Below are 20,333 nucleotides of genomic sequence, written 5' to 3' on the forward strand. Positions count from 1 at the left end.
TGAGTATGCAGTGCAGTTTTGGCTCCAGTCCTTAAGAGGGATATTAATGAGCTGGAGAGAGTGCAGAGACGTGCAACTAAACTGGTAAAGGGGATGGAAGATTTAAACTATGAGGTGAGACTGTCGAGGTTGGAGTTGTTTTCTCTGGAAAAGAGGCGCTTGCGAGGGGACATGATTACTCTGTACAAGTACATTAGAGGGGATTATAGGCAGATGGGGATGTTTTTTTTTTCCCATAAAAACAATCAACGCACCAGAGGCCATCCCTTTAGATTAAAGGAATGGAGCTTCCATTTGAAGCAGCGTAGGGGGTTTTTCACGGTGAGGGCAGTGAGGTTGGGGAATGCCCTTCCTAGAGATGTGGTAATGGCAGATTCTGTTAATGCCTTTAAGAGGGGCCTGGATGAGTTCTTGAACAATCGGAATATCCAAGGCTATTGTGATACTAATATCTACAGTTAGTATTAGTGGTTGTATTTATAGTTTATGTATGTGAGTGTATAGATTGGTAGGTGTGGGTTAGGTGTGCTGGGTTTACTTGGATGGGCTGAAGTTGATGGACACTGGTCTTTTTTCAACCCTATGTAACTATGTAATTAAAAACTATAACAAATAAAAAAATACTATAACAAATTATGAAGACCAATTGAAAAGTTGCTTAGAATTGACCATTCTATAACATACTAAAAGTTAACTTAAAAGTGAACCACCCCATGCACCCTAATGCAAAGAACATATTATATACATTCTTGGGAATTACAGCCCTTGCCTGCCCGCATGTATTAGATATGTGCTTGAGATTCTAAGCATTAATTCTTATAATTATTTGGTAAACTAACTGGTCATTAGGCGGGGGTAGAATTATATTACGGAAATGTGGATTGGGAAGTGTTTATTTGTCTCATCTCTTGATAAATTACAATTCCCAGCGACCCCCCCACACACACCCACCAATGTGGAATTGCCACAGCAACATTTATGTCACTCACATATGGTAAAAATCCAAAAGTACACAAAGGAAGATCCTACTATGTAAGCGAAATATTTAATCAAATATTTTAATGAGCTTTTGAAAGCACCCAGAAGAGTGAGGTGCCAGGGTGTTTGTACTTGTACTTACCTGCAGGGGGCATGTTGGTACAGTCTGCTAGGGTTGTTCCCAAGCATCAAACAATACGACTTGCTCACATGGCTCCTTCTCGCTCAGGATTCAAATGTGGGAATCTGTCTCTTTCCCATCATGCACCTGCGATTCTGTGCCTTTATCTTCCATAGAGAGATCCCACCTGGAAGTTAAACAGACAGTTCAGCTTAAACTTTACCCATATTATCATACAGATGGCAACATTCTAACACAATTTGGATTTTCTCTTCTCTGGAACTGCAGCCGCCTGGTTGCTAGAGCTTAAATACCCTAACAACCACTCAGCAGTTTGGAAATAAGAATGGGATATGAATAGTTGATGGGCTGAACACAAAAAGTTTAATACAAATAATGACACTATTATTAATACATAAACTAATGAGGACAGCCAAAGGCACAAGGAAGGCTGTACAGAGTAATGGTAAAACCCTTAGGGGCACATTTACTAATCCACGAATCCGAATCCCGAATGGGAAAAAATCGGATTGGAAAGGAAAATTTTGCGGCTTTTTCGGCGCCGTCGCGTTTTTTCGTATTTTGCGAGATTTTTTCGCCACCATCACGACTTTATTGTATTTTGCGCGACTTTTTCGCCGCTGTCGCAATTTTTTTCGTATTGAGCAATTGTAGACGGCGGAAAAACCAATCCGAGAAAATATACGATAAAGTCATAACGGCGAAAAAAAATTGCGGGACAAACTAAAAAGTCACGTCAGCAACGAAAAAGGCTCAAAAATACCGATCATTACGTTCGTGCATTAGTAAATCTGCCCCTTATTATCACCCCTATTGGTTTATATGGCAAGCTCAATTGTTCCCAAGTCTCACTATACAGCCAAACACAGTCCTGTATGTATCTGAGTATGTGTCAGTTTGGCAGTTATTGTGCTTCAGTGACATCACCAACGGCTCTCACAAACGGCAGTTATACCATTTCTGGATTCAGAGGTAAGTGGAGCAGATTAAGAAACTGGGGAGGGGGGCCATATTTAAGACAATGATACAAGGGGCAATTTGGGGGTTTTGGCACCCATGATTTATAGTAGCTTTATTATTGGGGTCACACTCCCCCAAATTGCCACCCCATTGCCTCCTATTGGTATTGCCTGGGGAGATGCTTGTCTTAATGTTGTCTGTCGGAAATTTCTGTCATCTTAACCAATAATATTTGCCTGACAAAATGGAAGGGGGCTACATTTTAGGCAACTTTTTTATAGTAGCTTTTATAGTAGCTTGGGCAGTGGAGTCAAAGATCCCAAAACTGCTCCCTGGCACCAAAGCCCCCAAAATTGAACCCATTGCTTGCTCTTGTGGAAATTGTCAGTGTGTTTATATATTAATTATGGGGTATGCCATTGGTAGCAGGAGTGACACCTCAAAAAAAAGCCCATTTCAATTTAATGTGCAGAGCTGCAGAACAAAAATGCAGTAGAAAATCATAATCACTGTCTCATTGACCCTAAACCTCTGCTTCTCTAGCTATAGCTGTACTACTTTTCCCAGCATCCCCTGTGGCTCAGTTGAAGTTCTAAAACATTGTGTATTTTGTGTTTGCTTACTGCTGCTTTTTAACTCTGAGGCCATTTAATCTACCTCTCTTTAGCAGTAACTGCCAACTGTCATTTGGACGCTAGGGTCCCAGTTACCGTAGCAACGGTCAGTAGCCTTAGCACTAGAGTGGATGATGGATAAGGAAGAGTTAGTACAGTTAGTAGAATAAATGCGAAAGTGTTAGGATCCCTTGTGTTATGGGTGCAGGGGCACTAATCAGAGCAGAGCAGGTTATGGGGAGCAGACATGTTGGGTATGTGCAGGGAGAAGCAGGTTCTTTGAGGATATTGAGATGATCCCTGCTCTCAGTGCACAATGGGATCTGCAGTCTTGTCATAAGCCAGCTCTGACATTAGAGGCAAACCAATGCTAACTACCTCTTATGCCTGACATCGGAGTGCATCATGGGAGATAAAGGCCCTTTACAAGAGCCAGTGAGGAAAGTCTGCATCCTGGATGACCATCATGTTTGTTAGCTAAATAGCACACACACACGAGCTGTCAGGCTCATTTTCTTCTAATTATAGTCTGAAAAAGATTGAAAACCTCACAGTGCATTATGGGATCTGTACTATTCTTCATTTTAAGGCCCCCAAATTTAAAACAGGAGCAGTTTTGCAATGCTGTATTGATATTGCTTATCAGTCTGGTTCCAATGGGCTCCCTACTCTCCTGGGGTTCCAGAGGCGGCAGGGTCCACTGCCCCTAATATTCTCATGCTCACAATCCTTTATTTTCTTTTCTTCCCATAGCGGTAAGTATTGCAAGCGACTTTGGTGAATAAAAACAATATCAGCGATACCAAAGGGAGAAAAACAGCAAAGGAAAGAGAAGACTCGAGTGATTCCCTGCCCAGAGGATATTTTCATCTTCCCATTTGGGGTCCTCTGGACAAAGGTACTGGTCCTGCATTTTCCCCTCTATAATCTGAGTACGGTTATCTTTCCCTCTTGAATGTGCCAAGCTGTTCATTATTTCTTTAGCGCCAGCTATTATTCATAATTCCTACCTGTAGATTTGTAAGTTAGGGGCTTAGAGACCCCAGAGTAAGGTTTGGGCCTGGTTCCCACAGTGCAACACTGCTATAGTTCCAGGGGTTTACCAACTAACACTAACTGGCCATGTAGGGGGGAAGAATTACAATATGGAAACGTAAATTGAAATTAGACATTTTTTTAAAATGGGCTCATCTGTTGAGTTACAATTCCCAACATCCCATGGAAAGGGACATTAAGGAAGGTAACACTATGTGAGCAAAATATTAAAGTAAATCACTTCACTGGTTCTGATGAGTGAGGTACCAAGGTGCAAGGGGTGTTCCTCTGTGTTGCACTGAACTCCTCCTCTGCTGCAGATCCAGTGCTGCACGGCCCGAGCATCAAACCCTCGCTCACATGGCTCCTTCTCACTGAGGATTCAAATGTGGGAAGCTGTCTCTTTCCCATCATGCCCCTGTGATCCTTTGCCTTTATCTTCCATAGACAGTTTAACCAGATCTAATCTGGAAGCAGAAAGAACAAAACAATTCTCATCAAGCTTAAACTTTACTTTTCATATCATACAGACAGAAGTGTTCCAACAACCACCACAGAGAATAAAATGTAATTTAAGCACGAACTTCAACTTTAAAATTAAACAAACATTTATAGAATAAACATGCTGGAAAAAGAGATATTCTGTCAGTGATTCATAAAGGTGTAGTTCACCTAGAATGTCCTATGATTAGCAGCTTTTTAACTTTTGTTAATATATTCTTAACCAGCAATTTTTGGGGAAACATCTTGTTGCCACTTTGGCATCCTTAGCACGAACGAATGGGGGCAGACGATGGTGCAAGTTGTAGTTTTACTGCAGCTAAAGAATGAAACTGTGCTTAAAGGAACAGTAACACCAAAAAATCAAAGTGTATAAAAGGAACTACAGTATAATGTACTGTTGCCCTGCACTGGTGCAACTGGTGTATTTGCTTTAGAAACATTACTATAGTTTAGTAAATGAAGCTGCTGTGTAGCCACGGGGGCAGCCATTTAAAAGAGAAAATGCACAGGTTACATAGCAGATAACAGATAAGTTCTGTACAATACAATGGTGTTTTATCTGTTATCTGCTATGTAACCTGTGGCTTTTCTCCTTTTTCCAGCTTGAATGGCTGCCCCCATGGCTACACAGCAGCTTTTTATATAAACTATAGTAGTGTTTCTGAAGCAAATGTGCAAATGTTACCAGTGCAGGGAAACAGTGCATTGTATTATGATTACTTAAAAACATTTTTATTTTTTGGTGTTACTGTTCCTTTAATTGAGCACTGAGTTGGACATAACTAAATGACCCCAATGGCTGGCAGTGCTTCTGTTCCCTGCAGTATCACTGAGCATTAGAAATAGCGGCACTGCCCCAAGGTAATTTACTGAAGGGCTCATACAATAACATGTATTGGCAATTGCTGTAACTCTATAATGTTTAAACATGCATTTCCACCATTGGCATTGAAAGTTGTAAGAAATGATTGGCTGATATGAATAGTCCTGGTTTAAAGTCTGATAATGTCATTGTGGTGGGTTGAAAAACCCCACAGACTGGTCTTCGACTTCAGCTAATTCTTCTGCTTTTTCTTAGTTCCCCCCAATTTTTTTTAAAGAGGGCGGAGACAATAACAGCCACTCAGATTTCACATATTGAATTTTTTTTGGTTTAAATTTAAAATGCTGCCATTCTCACACTATTTATGCCAGGGTGCCCACTGTTTGTCATTGGGTGACTTTGACTCAAGGTTAGAAAAAGTGGGCACACCCACCAACCACAATTAACCTATTGACTTTTATTGGTTTAAATTTAAAGTGCTGCCATTCTTTAATTATTAATCCTAGGGTCCCTAAACTTTGCAGAGTTAATCACTGGGTAATTGCAGTTCCAGGTTAGAAAAAGTGGACGGAGCCACCAACCACCAATCAGATGTCTTTCGTTGACTTTCATTGGGGAAATTTAAATGTCTGCCATTCAGACACTATTAAAACCAGGGTACCCAAACCTTGCACAGTGATTTTTACTACATAACTGTGGTCCAAGGTTAGAAAAAGTGGGCCGAGCAAACAACAGATCAGATTTCATTCAGTGATTTCACGTTTTTCAACCCAACATGAAGTTTGTTCTCAAACTTCCCTTTCTAGTTACCACTTGAGCTTGTAGTTTTTTTTTTATCTCCAATAAAGCAGTGACTAATACCAACCTTTCTTTCCTGATACAGGAGATTCAAGATGGGTGCCAAGCTGTGTAACATCTTGCACCAGCAGCAAAACACTGAGGTAAGGCTGATGGAAATATAAAGCCATTGTTTCCTGCCTGAGGGTGAGGCCTTGCCGCCAGATATAAAGGGGAACTGTCACTGCAAAGAGAAATTCCTCCGCTTATAATAAATATTTAGTCAAATAGCTGTTGTATTTTTTTTGCTGTTCTTCTCATGTTTATTAGTTTAACATTAACTTAAGTTTGAGATGATTTCAAGCACTTAATTTTTTCCATTCTCTATAGGCTGAGGACACCAATCAGTGTTTTGATTATTCTGAGCTTTTAGCCATGAAACATCAGCTGGTAAGCACCATTCAGAAGGAGATGCGTGTAGCAGCAGGGGCGGAAAACCTGTACCGGGCCACCAAGAACAGAAAGACCAAAGCCCAGGTGAAGGAGCTGAGGAAGAGCAGTGAGGAAAAGGTGAAAGCCCTTTACTCCTCTCTCCTCAAGCTCACTCAGGAGATAGCGAGGAAGGAAGCAGAGATCACTCGAGGTGAGCTATAACTATCTCTGGCCTCTTTCCTATTTTCATTATATGTGGAAACTGCGTGGCACCATAACAGCACACCCACTACCACTTCATGGGCATCACACTTAGCTCTGCATGACTATAGATTACTTTGCATTGACTTAGAAGCATTTGCATGTATATTTGAAATCAAAAGAAAAAAATCAAGAAACAGCTCTTAAGCCTTAACCAGGTACAATTCTACAATGTGAAGAGAACCATGGGCATTTCAAATTGTCCTCCTTCGCATCCTCAGATTTAAGAATATCATGTATTTGAAATTCCTTATGTCTATCAAACTTGTTTTTCATAGTTTCAGATGCTGTACTGGAGACGACTGAGACTACAAATGACATCGATGTAGTTTTCCCAGCAGAGAAGGTCACTGGGCCTGAGGTTCCGGTCATTTTAGACACCGCCAGTGACTCTTCCCAAGTGAGTACATTACATTGACATTACATTTATGTCTTGGGCAGAGCACAAACATTTCCCCTTATCTTATCCTTGTGAGCCTTTTTTGTTTGCAGCACCATCCTGATGATTCTGCTGAAGAACCGGGGCCAGAGATAGAGCAGCCCCAAGTTCCACCTGACAGGTAAGGATTTATTGGAGTTTCTCAGAGGCCAGATTAAATCCCTGCCCCATTCTTTCAAATAAGAGCAATACAATCTTAACAATAACTGTGTTATTCTTCCAATTAAAGTGAAGTACCTGCAGAGGAAAATGAAGATGCAGAAGAGGAAAAATGGTAATATGAACATGCATTTAGCTGGGAGATTCCATTATACACAATATTATAGAGGGCCCCTATAATACTGTGCCCTCTATGAGATATGGCGGGGGTGCTACAGTATTGGGGATTATGGAGAATGAATCAGCTGAAGGAAATAGGATAGCTTACAGGTAATCAATAACTAAGCAAGGGATTAAGAATGGACATTAACCTGTATTATACTTATAGTGACTTACCTGCAGAAGATGAGGATGAGGAAGAGGCCAATGTGGAACAACAACAGCCTGAGAAAGAGGAAGACAGGTAAGATCACTCTTTATAGGCAAGGGCGCAGGTTAGCTTGCTTTCTATTATTAACTGTACATTTGCATTATAATGATCTTTTACCACAATTACTTTATCCCAATAGCGACGTGCAAGTGCATGAAGGAGACTCCTCGGGAACATCACAGGGCCCTCACCCTGGTGATTATAGTCCAACTCAGAGGGATTGCCAGGCAGAGGAGCCATTAGAGGAGACCCAAAGCACTCAGTAAGACAAAACCTCAATACTGGAAATATATATACTATATATATATATATATATATATATACTATGTTGCATAAGAAACAATTTCTATTTCTTCCTTTCCAGAGAGCTGCAGTTCTGCAGTTTTAATGCAACAGATTTTCGTCGCATTCAAGTTCTAGGCAGAGGAAGCTTTGGCAAAGTAAGTCATTAAGTCTCTAATTAGAATTTGGCAATATATACAAGGGAACATTCAGTGTCACTAAACTCACTCTCTTGTGCCAGGTCCTACTTGTTGAGTACCTTCCGGCAAACATAATCTGTGCCCTGAAGGTGCTCAAAAAGGACAACATCAACAACGAAGAGGAAATTCAACGGTAAGCACATGGGGAATGATTGCCTAAGCTTTTAATTGGCAGTCACATTCTGTCTGTCAGTCTTTTTCATTTTATACACTTATCTCTTCACTTGCCTTCCTTCCATTCAGTTGCTTTTGTTACCATTATATTTTACTTATATTGGACTTATTCTCTCTTTCATCTTTCAGCATCTTAGCCGAAAAGCAGATTGGGCAGTTGGTGAATCCGGACAGGTTTTTAGTGGATTTATATGCCACATTTACCAGCAAATATCATCTGTTTTTTATTATGGAGTTTGTTGCAGGAGGGACTTTAAGAACGCACCTGGAGAGCTGTGGGCACTTTGATCTGGAGAAAGCTACGTAAGTATAAATTAGGTGAATATTTGGGCTTTTATACATACAGTCCCAGAGTTACAGGAGACTGAAGAGTAGGGGAGGATGAGAGAACTGGCAGTTATGCTACAATAAATAGTGAGTTTCCTATATGAAGGCAGCATATAATGATCAAATGTACTTTCCTTATGCTTGCAGGTTCTACGCTGCCTGTATTACCCTAGGCCTGTCTGCGATCCATACCAAAGATGTTATACACAGGTAAGAGTTTATAAAGAGCTAGGTACCTTTAGGGTGAAGACACATGGAGCTACTTGTAGCAGCTACTAAAATAGACAATGCTGATCATTTACCAATTCTCATTATTGTCCATGGCAGAGAATTTTTTTTTAGCATTTAATAGCCATGAAAAAGTAGCTGCTACTATTAGCTCCGTGTATCTTCACCCTTAGTGGCAAGTACAACCTGGAGTTTTGTAGCTGTTGCAGTTTAGCAGCAGGACAGCTACAGATTCAAAGTCACTATTTAGAAGGTTATGGGAAGGAAATAGAACAAGAGGCAGAATTCTTTGTGTTTTGGCAGCAGGTTTAATGTGTCGTTATAATATCTCCATTTTGTTTGAATGCAGAGATTTAAAGCCAGGAAATATACTCATAGATCAAGCCGGCTATTTAAAAATCGCAGATTTTGGCATGGGCAAAACAGGTAAGAGGGCCTTGTATAATTATCCAGCACAAAGTGGACTAATTTACGGTTTACACTGGCATTAATGCCTCAATAAATATCACTTACAATTTGGCTTTTTTTTAAGGCATTGGATATGGAGACAGAACAGGCACCATACTTGGCACTCCAGCTTACATGGCACCAGAGCTCGTGAAGGAGGAGCAATACACAAGAGCTGTCGACTGGTGGGCTCTTGGAGTCATCGTGTATGAAATGCTCCTTGGAACAGTAAGTAGAAATTGCTACTGGTCAGTTATAGAGGGAGGTAATACAGAAATAAATAGATCTACTGTTATTTATCTAACCTCATAAAGCACTCTCTCTTTATAATAATCCTGGTCCCCTAATACATTCTTATTATACAATGCAGAGACCCTTCACCGGAAAGGACATCGACTACATGTATGAGTGGATTGAGGAGGATGAGCCACACTATCCCGACTCCCTGGAACCACAAGCACTGAGCTTTATATCACAGGTAAGTAGCACTGAGCTATCTGTTTATTACAACCAGCTCTTTAGCTCAGCGACCACTTTATAATTTAACTCTTGAGTCTCCCCGATGCTTCTGTACATGTAACTGCCATTTTCTGTTCTTGTAGCTCTTGATGAAGAATCCAGAGGAGCGACTGGGTTCTACCCAGGATGATGCAGAGGATGTAGCTCATCATCCATTCTTTAATGTAAGTTTTCTGTCTCTATTGTCATAATAATTCTTAATATCTTCTGGGAAATACCCCTGGTACTATCTGAGAGGTACAGTCTTTCATATCCTCAGCTTCTAAAAATGGCCGTAAGGTGCCATTTTCTGAAGAACTTTAAATAACAAGCATTTTTATGGTGCCTGTTTGCAGAACACAGCCTGGGATGACATCATTGATGGGAAGGCAACAGCCCCGTTCGTACCCAGCCTCAACGGACCGGAGGATGTCAGCTACTTTGATGAGAAGTACACCAAGCTGCCAGCCAATCTAACGCTGCCCAAAGGACCTTGTGCTGAAATGGCAGATAACATCGAAGAAGCCTTTCAGGACTTCGACTATTCAGCATTTTAGGTCCTAATGGGATAATAGGTAAGAAAGGGCCTGAGTTAAAAGACAAGTAGCACAAATCAGAAGAAAAAATGCCTAGCACGTTAAAGGTGCAAGGGAACTGATCAGAGCTGGTTATGGGAATCAGGCACATTGGGGATTCTATGGGAATACTAAGGTGACCTCTGAGATGATTGCTCTGATGCATGAAAAATAATCACAAAAAAATCCTGCACAATAAAAAAACTTGTTAACATAACAAGGTAACCAATAAGGAGTGCATCCCCTAAGTGCTATAGAATATCTACAGGAATATCACTTAAAAATGTGTGGATTTAATTCTAAGTTTATTGTTTGGCTTTTGTAGGCTGGTCTCAGAAGCGTTTAGAAATGGCACCTACCAACAGCTCCATCAGCAGTTTCCAAAGTACCAAATACTGCAGTACCACCATTCAGGTATCACCTGTTTAAGTAAATGCAGTTCTATCAGCAATGACCCTTCCTCAAGCTTCAGGTGTTCAGGTAAAACCATCAGTGCATCTCCTTCTATCCACCATATTCCACCAGTCCTTTCATCCAACTCTGTTCAACCAGCAGTGCCTCAACTTACATCTGCTGTAATTCCACCATCCGTGCTCCCTAATTACACAGCAATACCACCAGTAGTGCTCCCATGCACTTTCACCAGCGGTGCCTCCTCTGACAACCACCGCATTCCTACCAACGATGCCCCCCCTGCCACCACCAGCAGGACCTCTTCTTTCAAACAGATATGGAATCATACACAGAAGCGCCCTCAAGCATTCGTTAGACCCTGCATTCCTTTTCACTCCATCCATCAGACTGCAGAAGCCGGGGTCTGCAGGCTTCCTGGGGTCCAATGGAATGGAAGGGAATGCAGCAGCTTAATGGCACTCATGTGCATGCTGCCATATCTTGGTTTCTTTAAAAACTGCCTCTTTTTCCTTCCTCTGCAGCAGTGTCTCCTCTTACACTCACTGCAGTTCCACCAGTGATGTCTCACCTGCCACCTTCCGCAGTTCCACCACCAGTACCTCCTGTTTCAACCAAAATCTGCCACCATAAACAGGAACACTTCTTAAGCCACATGCAGGGTAGACCCTGCATTCCTTCTCACTCCATCCATCAGACTGCAGAAGCCGGGGTCTGCAGGCTGCCTGGGTTCAATGGAATGGAAGGGAATGCAGCATTCACCTAGCAGCTTAAAAGCATTTTTGTTATGCGGTCACATCACTCTTTTTGCCTCCCTCTCTTTTCACTGTAATACAACCAGCAGTCTCTCCCTTTATAGTTTCACCAGCTTTGCAATTTTTATGTTATTACATATGTTACATTTACCCCAGTTCCACCGTTATTAGTTAATAATAGATTAATTATATATGAGTTATCACCTCTTTCATTCCAATATGGCACCATAAACAGGATCACCCTTAAGCTACACGGTAGACTCTCCTATTCACTCCATCCATCAAACTGCAGAAGCCGGGGTCTGCAGCGAGGGAATGTAGCCTTAACCCAGCAGCTTAATGGCAATCATGTGTATGCTGCCATATCCCTTTCCCTCACCCACCACTGCCTCCCTTTCCTTTCACTACAATAGCACCAGTAGCGCCCCCCTACACTCACCCCTGTTACACCCACGTTACCTTCTCTTTCAACCCAATATGGCACCATAAACAGGATCACCCTTAAGCTACACGGTAGACTCTCCTTTTTGCTCCATCCATCAGACTGCAGAAGCCGGGGTCTGCAGCGAGGGAATGTAGCCTTAACCCAGCAGCTTAATGGCAATCATGTGTATGCTGCCATATCCCTTTCCCTCACCACCACTGCCTCCCTTTCCTTTCACTACAATAGCACCAGTAGCGTTACACCCACGTTACCTTCTCTTTCAACCCAATATGGCACCATAAACAAAAGCACCCTTAAGCAAACTCGGTCAGTCCTGAATTTCTTTTCATTCCATCCATCAAACTGCAGAAGCCGGGGTCTGCAGGCTGCTTGGAAGGAAATGCAGGATTCACCTTGCAGCTAAATGGTGCTCGTGTGTATGCTTCCATATTGCTTACTGTTTCCCCTACCCTTGGTTTAATAGGGCGCATTTGATCCTGGGAGAAATCCGATTGCCGTTAAGGAGTCAGGAAGGAATTTTTCCCTCTAATGAAGCAGATTGGCCCAAGCTTCCAGAGGTTTTTGCCTTCCTCAGAATCAAAATAGCCCAATCTATTCTCATTCATCCAGGTCATGATATACAGTATCGAGTAGAATTAAGTCTAAAACAACTGGACTTTTCTGAGTTTTTCTTGAAAACGTTTCACCACTCATCCGAGTGGCTTCTTCAGTTCAAATGACTGGTAGGGAATTCCCCGGTATTTAAACTCTTGATGGTAGTAGAGTCACAGACATCCAATCACAATGGTTCCATTGAACTTGTTCAGTTAGGTGTTAGCTGAAACTGGCAGGTGTAAGAAGGTATGATCCAATCACAATGGTACCAAGATTCTCATTGATGAAGGTGTTAATCCTTCAAAGTACATGACTGGAAGTGTGAACTGTTGTGAAACTGCCGGGGTAAGGATGTCAACGCGCCATTGTATGTTGGTGACAAGCGGTGTCTCAGGCCCCTCCTCTGTTCAGGGATGGTTTTTCCAGGTTGGCATAAATGGCCTCTTTCACACCTCTTTCAAACCATCTGTCCTCTCGGTCCAAAATATGCACATTACTGTCCTCAAAAGAGTGACCTTTTTCCTTGAGGTGTAGATAGACCGCTGAGTCTTGTCCTGAGGAGTTTGCCCGCCTATGTTGGGCCATTCTCTTACAGAGAGGTTGTTTTGTCTCCCCAATGTATAAGTCTGAGCACTCTTCACTACACTGGACAGCATAGACCACATTACTTTTCATGTGCTTGGGTGTTGGGTCTTTCGGGTGCACCAGCTTCTGTCTCAGGGTGTTGCTGGGTTTGAAAAACACAGGAATGCGATGTTTGTTGAAAATTCTCCTAAGTTTTTCTGATGTTCCAGCAACATATGGAATGACTATGTTGTTTCGCCTGCTGTGTTCCTCCCTTCTGTTTGTAGGTCTGGTCTTTCTGTTGGTCTTTGATTTGGTTTTGATGAAGGCCCAGTCTGGGTACCCACAAGTTTTCAGAGCTCCTTTTAGATGTTTATATTCTTTCTCCTTGGCCTCTGCATTGGATGCCACAGTTTCAGCCCGATGATGTAGAGTCCTAATTACACCCAGTTTATGTTCCAAAGGGTGGTGGGAATCAAACAGCAAGTACTGGTCTGTGTGGGTGGGTTTCCTGTATACTTCAATATCCAGGTCCCTCCCCTCTTTGATAACTATAGCACAGTCCAAAAAAGCCAGTTTGCTGTCTTTCACATCTTCCCTTGTGAACGTGATGTTTTTGTCCACCGAGTTTATGTGTTTGGTGAAGGCTGGAACCTCGCGTTCTTTAATTTTGACCCAGGTGTCATCCACATATCTGAACCAATGACTTGGTGTTGTTCCCTTGGCAGAGGCCAAGGAGAAAGAATATAAACATCTAAAAGGAGCTCTGAAAACTTGTGGGTACCCAGACTGGGCCTTCATCAAAACCAAATCAAAGACCAACAGAAAGACCAGACCTACAAACAGAAGGGAGGAACACAGCAGGCGAAACAACATAGTCATTCCATATGTTGCTGGAACATCAGAAAACTTAGGAGAATTTCAACAAACATCGCATTCCTGTGTTTTTCAAACCCAGCAACACCCTGAGACAGAAGCTGGTGCACCCGAAAGACCCAACACCCAAGCACATGAAAAGTAATGTGGTCTATGCTGTCCAGTGTAGTGAAGAGTGCTCAGACTTATACATTGGGGAGACAAAACAACCTCTCTGTAAGAGAATGGCCCAACATAGGCGGGCAAACTCCTCAGGACAAGACTCAGCGGTCTATCTACACCTCAAGGAAAAAGGTCACTCTTTTGAGGACAGTAACGTGCATATTTTGGACCGAGAGGACAGATGGTTTGAAAGAGGTGTGAAAGAGGGCCATTTATGCCAACCTGGAAAACCATCCCTGAACAGAGGAGGGGGCCTGAGACACCGCTTGTCACCAACATACAATGGCGCGTTGAAGAAGCCACTCGGATGAGTGGTGAAACGTTTTCAAGAAAAACTCAGAAAAGTCCAGTTGTTTTAGACTTAATTCTACTCGATACTGTATATCATGACCTGGATGAATGAGAATCTTCATAGACAGCCCAATCTATTAATTTTAATAATTATTAATCATATTTTCTATACAATCTATAAGTTTCTAATTATTATTAATAAAACTGCACATTCGCAGATTTACCATCAAGCCACTGTGTGTATGTGTCTTTATTCTGGGTATTGTGTCATTTTGCAGGGGTAATATATAGTAGGTTAGAGAGTGAGAGAATGGATCAAATTAGCAATGAAGAAACACTGAAAGGTTCAGTGCCTGCGAGTCACAGGTGCCCTCCTCCTGTGCGTATTGGTTGCTCTACCAAGCATTCTCACACTGGCCTAACAGGCTGAAGACAGTGTTTATAATGGTCACTCTTGGCATCCTCCACCATTCCCATTCATGGCATGAAGGCTGTATGCCTGGGTTATCAGGTGCCCCCTCAAAGGAAATGTAATGCAGATGATATTCATTGGGTAGGCGAGAAGATGCGGATTTTGCATTAACCAAGCAATGAAATAGAATAGGAAATCTTCTTAGGATTTGTAAAATGCTTCCATGTTTGGTAGAGAATGCTCATGTCTTCAGCAGGTACCCATTGTATTGCCTGTAACTTCTCCCCTATCCTGGCAGTTTTCCAGTCCAAGCCTGCCTAGGTCAGTCCAGGACTGTTCTCTCACAGAGTGGGATGTCACATCAATATAATCAGAAACCTAATTATAGTGACATAACTATCGGAGGGTATAGAAGCAGGGTGTAGGACAGGTTTTGCAATCCCAATTCTGCACGGTAAGGGGGGCATGGGAATGCTGCGCACTGGGCCTCCGGCATCAGTAGACCATGGCCTGGCACTATATGTTGGAAAGAAAGGCTCCATCTATACTCATCTGATATCTCTACGCTTAGCTCTATGGGTCTAAGTCACTGAACCAGAAAATACCAGCAGCACTGCATACATAAATAATACAGATTTCGATCCCTGTCAATCAAGCAATCAACAAAATAATTCCATTTACAGTCAAATAACAGTGGACCTGGGGTCTTAAAAGCATGCATGGCCCCCTATTGAAAATCTATGGCTAAATACACCCATATATCTCAGCAGGTCTCTGTTATACCAAAAACACATTCTGTCACTATTAAATACCTTGGCCACAAGCAACCTTTGTGGCCAATAGTGAATTCCCATTGGCTGCCAGTGCCACATGGTCAGTATAAATACACTTATAAAGCATTTAATTAGCAAGATATATATATATATATATATAAATATTGTACCTATAGTACCAAAATCTGTTGTAATACATTTGCCTTCTAATTATATTACATGCAGAGGTTGAAGGTTGTGGCTGAATAAAACAGGTATAAATAAAACTAGTAAACTGGAGGTCCTTTAAAAGGGGTTTTTCACCATTAACCTCTAACTCTTAGTATGATGTACAAAGTATTATTCTGTTTAGCAGCTCTGCAGATTGGAGTTTCAGCAGCTATCTGGTTGCTAGGGTCCAAATTACCTTAGCAACTAGGGAGCAGTTGGAATGAGAGGATGGTAAATGAATAGGAGAGGACCTGAATAGAAAAACAAGTTATAAAAAATAACAATAAAAATAAAACTTTAGCCTCACAGAGCAATCGTTTTTTGACTGCCGGGGTCAGGGACCCCCATTTGAAAGAGAAAGAAAGTTTGCCAGTGCTTAGTTTGCCTTTAAAAATAATTTTTACAAAAAATGAGGTGTTAGTACCACACTTTGGCCAAAATATGTAAGCTCACGTGCCACGTCAAGGCCCCTCATTGTACGTGAGTCCTACACTGTCTAATGACTTTGAGTTTGTGATGCAATTAAAATAAAGTCCCCCAGAAAACAATGTGACTGAGTATTAAGACCTATTGCACCTACCTTTAGCTCAAAAGGCTCTAGTGGGAAAGCAGGGAACTTTTAAGCCCCAGCTCATTAGCACACACATGAAAGTGATTCATTGGTTTAAAGGCTACATAGCAGATAGAAGCTAAATTTGGCTACAATTTGTACACAAAACACAGAAAGAAATCGCCAGCGCTCGGTCTAACCCACACTGTAGTGTTGACCAGCTGCTAGAAACACACTATTGTGCCAGCGCTCGGTCTAACCCACAATCTGGAGTTGACCAGCTGCTATAAACGATAAAAAGCCATTAATTATACACAAAGAGAAAGAAAGTTTGCCAGCGCTTAGTTTGCCTTTAAAAATAATTTTTTACAAAAAATGAGGTGTTAGTACCACACTTTGGCCAAAATATGTAAGCTCACGTGCCACGTCAAGGCCCCTCATTGTACGTGAGTCCTACACTGTCTAATGATTTTGAGTTTGTGATGCAATTAAAATAAAGTCCCCCAGAAAACAATGTGACTGAGTATTAAGACCTATTGCACCTCCCTTTAGCTCATTTTTTGTAAAAATTATTTTTAAAGGCAAACTAAGCGCTGGCAAACTTTCTTTCTGTTTGTGTATAATTAATGGCTTTTTATCGTTTATAGCAGCTGGTCAACTCCAGATTGTGGGTTAGACCGAGCACTGGCACAATAGTGTGTTTCTAGCAGCTGGTCAACACCCCCATTTGAAAGCTGGAAAGAGTTAGAAGAAAAAGGCAAATAGATCAATAACTGTAAGAAATAAAAAATGAAGGCCAATTGAAAAGAAACTTGGAATAGGCAATTCTATAACATATTTAAAGTTAACTTTATGATGAACCGCCCCTTTAATGGGACCCATGGACCTTTAGCTACAACTAATACTAATTTATATATTTTCCTAACCTGCTACCTCGACCAGTCCAAAAGTGAAGGAGCGGTTCTTCACAGTACCGGATGTTGAGTCACAGTACCTATGCCAATGTGGTTGCTCCAACCAGCACTACGGAAGTTGTCTATAGACTGCAATGTAGCAGCCTTTTCTACAATAAATTACACTTATTGTACAACTTGACTGCTGAATGTTCTGAAGGTAATATGTGGGAATACAATGTCTTCATAAGCATTAAATTCCCCAAAACATTTTCTGAATAGCAGAAATGCTGTAAATAACTTTAGGGATTTAACAAATACGGAGCAGTTTGCTTTTATATTCTACCTGCTAAAACAAGATGTTCCATATATAGACATCTACGCAAGGCAATTGATCCTCACTAAGATGTTACCCTGTAGAAAGACATAGATAACAACTTACATGTCATATTCAACGTTATGGTAACTTCCAGTATGATGTAGATGTAGAACTCCTCTTGCTCTCAATGCCTCATTCTCTTTCTCTCTTGCAGCTGGGCCCTTATAGGCATAGTGAAGGTAGAGGGTCTTTAGGTTAAATTCAATCACTTACAATTTCAGAGGAAATCTTGGGTGCCAGGGGTTCTTAAACAAAACAATTATTGAAAAAGAAAAGAAAAAGAAGGTATGTCACTTATTAGACTGAACACTGATATCACATTATGCAGCATCTATCACTGATAGATCATTCAATCTCATCAAATATACAATGGAGTGTCAGCTCCTTCACAGGGTAATCTTACAATGGGCATTTAGCCATACTGTTCTAGAAAATTCAGCGATTGCCTCCCATGGAATATAAACTAACTTGGATCCCTTTTCTCTGAGTGAAAATGGAGCACAGGCTTGCTCATACTAAATAACTAAATACCATGATGGTCTCCCATATCTTTAGTGTGCTAAGACAGGAGCTAGGCCAGGGGTAGGCAAACTACGGCCCACGGGCCACATCCAGCCCATTGGCCTTTTTAATCTGGCCCGCCGACTCCGGCCCCCTTAAAAGAATGACGGGCCCTGATTGGTTGCGCCCCGTGTGTGCGACGTCAGCACGCACAGGGCGCAACCGTATAAAAGGATGTAGCAGGGAGCCGGGGGACAGAAGCAGTCAAGGACGGAGGAAGCAGGCCACTGGAGGATGGAGCAGCAGGGAGCCGTAGGTCGCTGGGGGGGAGAAGATGGGAGGGGCTGGAGGGAGGATTTTGAGGAGAGGTTGGAGGATGATGGGGTGTGGAGCTGTAGAATGCTGGAGGGGGGGAGCTGAAGGATGCTGGGGGGAGCTAAAGGATGCTGTGGAGTGGAGCTGGAGCATGCTGGGTGGGAAGCTGGAGAGGAGCTGAGAGGCCACGTGATTTCTGATAGCAGCCCTTGGCATAACGCCGACCTGTCTGTAAGTCAATGTGGCCCCTGAGCCAAAAAGTTTGCCCACCCCTGAGCTAGGCTTACAATATCTAAAGCATGGTGATTCTCGCAGTCCCCTACCCAATTCCCACTAAGGTGTTTGGTCTAGCTTAAGGCTTCTCATTAATCAGGACTCCTGCCCCCCGTCTCTCCCTGAGGCCTCTCTCTTCGAGCAGTCCAGCAGCACCCACCCCAACTCCACAAAGTGGGGTCCAAAGGGGAATCTGGAGAATCACATATCTACCCCAGCCAGTTATGATTACAGTATTATATACACAGATCATTTCACTTCCTATTACATTCTGGCACACTACAAATCAGCAGTTTATTTCAATTACTGAAGAAGACAAATGGTTAGTGTGGCTTGCCTGAAACCATAGGAACTAAATTCTCTGAGCTACAACTATTTTTCTGTGACAATATTCCTTTATATCTGGGCTACAGCAAGCGACAAATCTCTTGAAAATGCTTTCTCACTGGCAGTAATGTAAATCACCAGTGGGAAAACATATACATCGCTCTACGACTATTCACCCTGCATCCCCACACCCACAATTATAAAAAATTATCATCGTAAAATGGGTCTGCTAAAGGATTGAGAGTCTAAGTCATTCTTTCTACAGCTGCAAAAAATACTATAAGTAGTTTGTGAAATATTTCTTATTGCTGTAATTTGCATTTATCTTGGCAAATTTTGTTCCTAGGGTTTCTGTGCTTCTAAAGTTGATTGAAAACAGATGGGTTTGTGTTAACAAAAAGTGATCCAATTCAAACATTATCTTTATAAACTGTTTAATTGCAACACATGGGAAAAAGTGGAGAAAATGGCACTGCAAGTACAAACCCTTTCTCATATTTCATATGGAATAAGATATATATATATATATATATATACTTGTGTGTGCCTACAGTCTATGGTTAGTTTCTGGTATGAGCAGAGGATCACATTGGAAAGGTTCCAAATGCTTCCTTTACTTATTTTCAGTGCAAAGTAGCAGAAAATAGCAATAGACTCAAGGAAACTGGCCACACACACACAGATTTTAATGCCTTTTTATAAATGTTCATGATAATCTGTGTTTATTTACCCCCAAAAATTGTTTGGGAGAACAAGAGTTGCTCTAAAGTCAATCAGCTAAAATAAAAAACCAGGACAACCAATGACTTTGCTGCTTATGGGTATTAAGAAAGAGTCAAGAATGGTCGGGGTACCGACTTCCACATACCAGTCTGGTCATCCTATGGGTGGATTTCCAACATGGTTAAACTTATGTCTTGATGAGTGTCATGAAAGTCTGTCGGCTGAAAATAGGCTGTGTGCGGCCAGCAGCTTGTGCTGAGTCTACAAGGTTGCTGGTAATTAAATCACTATGCTGACTGTATATGGAGGAAATATAGTACAACAGGTGGGAATGTTTTTCACATTATTTATCTGAACCTTATGCCAGCAGCCTGCGCTACTACTGTTTTCAGCAGCACAATAACCTCTGATCCAGCAGGTTAGTCAGCAGGTTCTATATGGAACCAGCAAATGGGTTTTTTTCAGTTCGCTATACATTGGAAGCGGAGATGGCCACTGCTGTCTACTAATACAAAATAAAAGTGTTTTATTTATCTATGTAAAGAGAAACACGGTACCGTACTAGCCCCTTCAGCTAGTGTAAGCTCCCCCGTCTGTCACTCCCACAGGCAGCTCTGTAACGCGTCATGGCGCCTTGGGGGAAATCTCGCGAGA

The 20,333-nt window shown here is 41.8% G+C and overlaps 1 protein-coding gene and 1 long non-coding RNA gene across 2 annotated transcripts; one reads left to right on the plus strand and one right to left on the minus strand.

The window, feature by feature from the left end:
- Window positions 1-8,810: 8,810 nt before the first annotated feature.
- LOC116406784 (serine/threonine-protein kinase N2-like) lies at window positions 8,811-9,862 on the plus strand. The gene is made up of 4 exons (XM_031891684.1): window positions 8,811-9,131; window positions 9,238-9,380; window positions 9,523-9,630; window positions 9,755-9,862. The coding sequence occupies exons 1-4, from the start codon at window positions 9,017-9,019 to the stop codon at window positions 9,860-9,862; spliced, it is 474 nt and encodes a 157-aa protein (XP_031747544.1). The 5' UTR covers window positions 8,811-9,016.
- A 134-nt stretch (window positions 9,863-9,996) lies between these two features.
- Window positions 9,997-20,324, minus strand: LOC116406546. Its single transcript, XR_004219551.1, has 3 exons — window positions 20,237-20,324; window positions 17,604-17,785; window positions 9,997-10,210 (listed from the first exon to the last, which is right to left on the minus strand). It is a non-coding gene; the product is annotated as an uncharacterized LOC116406546 (long non-coding RNA).
- Window positions 20,325-20,333: the final 9 nt, after the last annotated feature.

This window comes from Xenopus tropicalis, chromosome 8 (assembly GCF_000004195.4).
Source record: "Xenopus tropicalis strain Nigerian chromosome 8, UCB_Xtro_10.0, whole genome shotgun sequence".
NCBI classification, from domain to species: domain Eukaryota; kingdom Metazoa; phylum Chordata; class Amphibia; order Anura; family Pipidae; genus Xenopus; species Xenopus tropicalis.

Excerpts from the sequence above, each read along its gene's own strand:
- LOC116406784 (XM_031891684.1), top strand. The coding sequence starts at position 9,017 with ATGTGTCGTTATAATATCTCCATTTTGTTTGAATGCAGAGATTTAAAG. Across the intron at positions 9,132-9,237 it reads TTTTGGCATGGGCAAAACAG|GCATTGGATATGGAGACAGA; the intron begins GTAAGAGGGCCT and ends CTTTTTTTTAAG. Across the intron at positions 9,631-9,754 it reads CACTGAGCTTTATATCACAG|CTCTTGATGAAGAATCCAGA; the intron begins GTAAGTAGCACT and ends CTGTTCTTGTAG.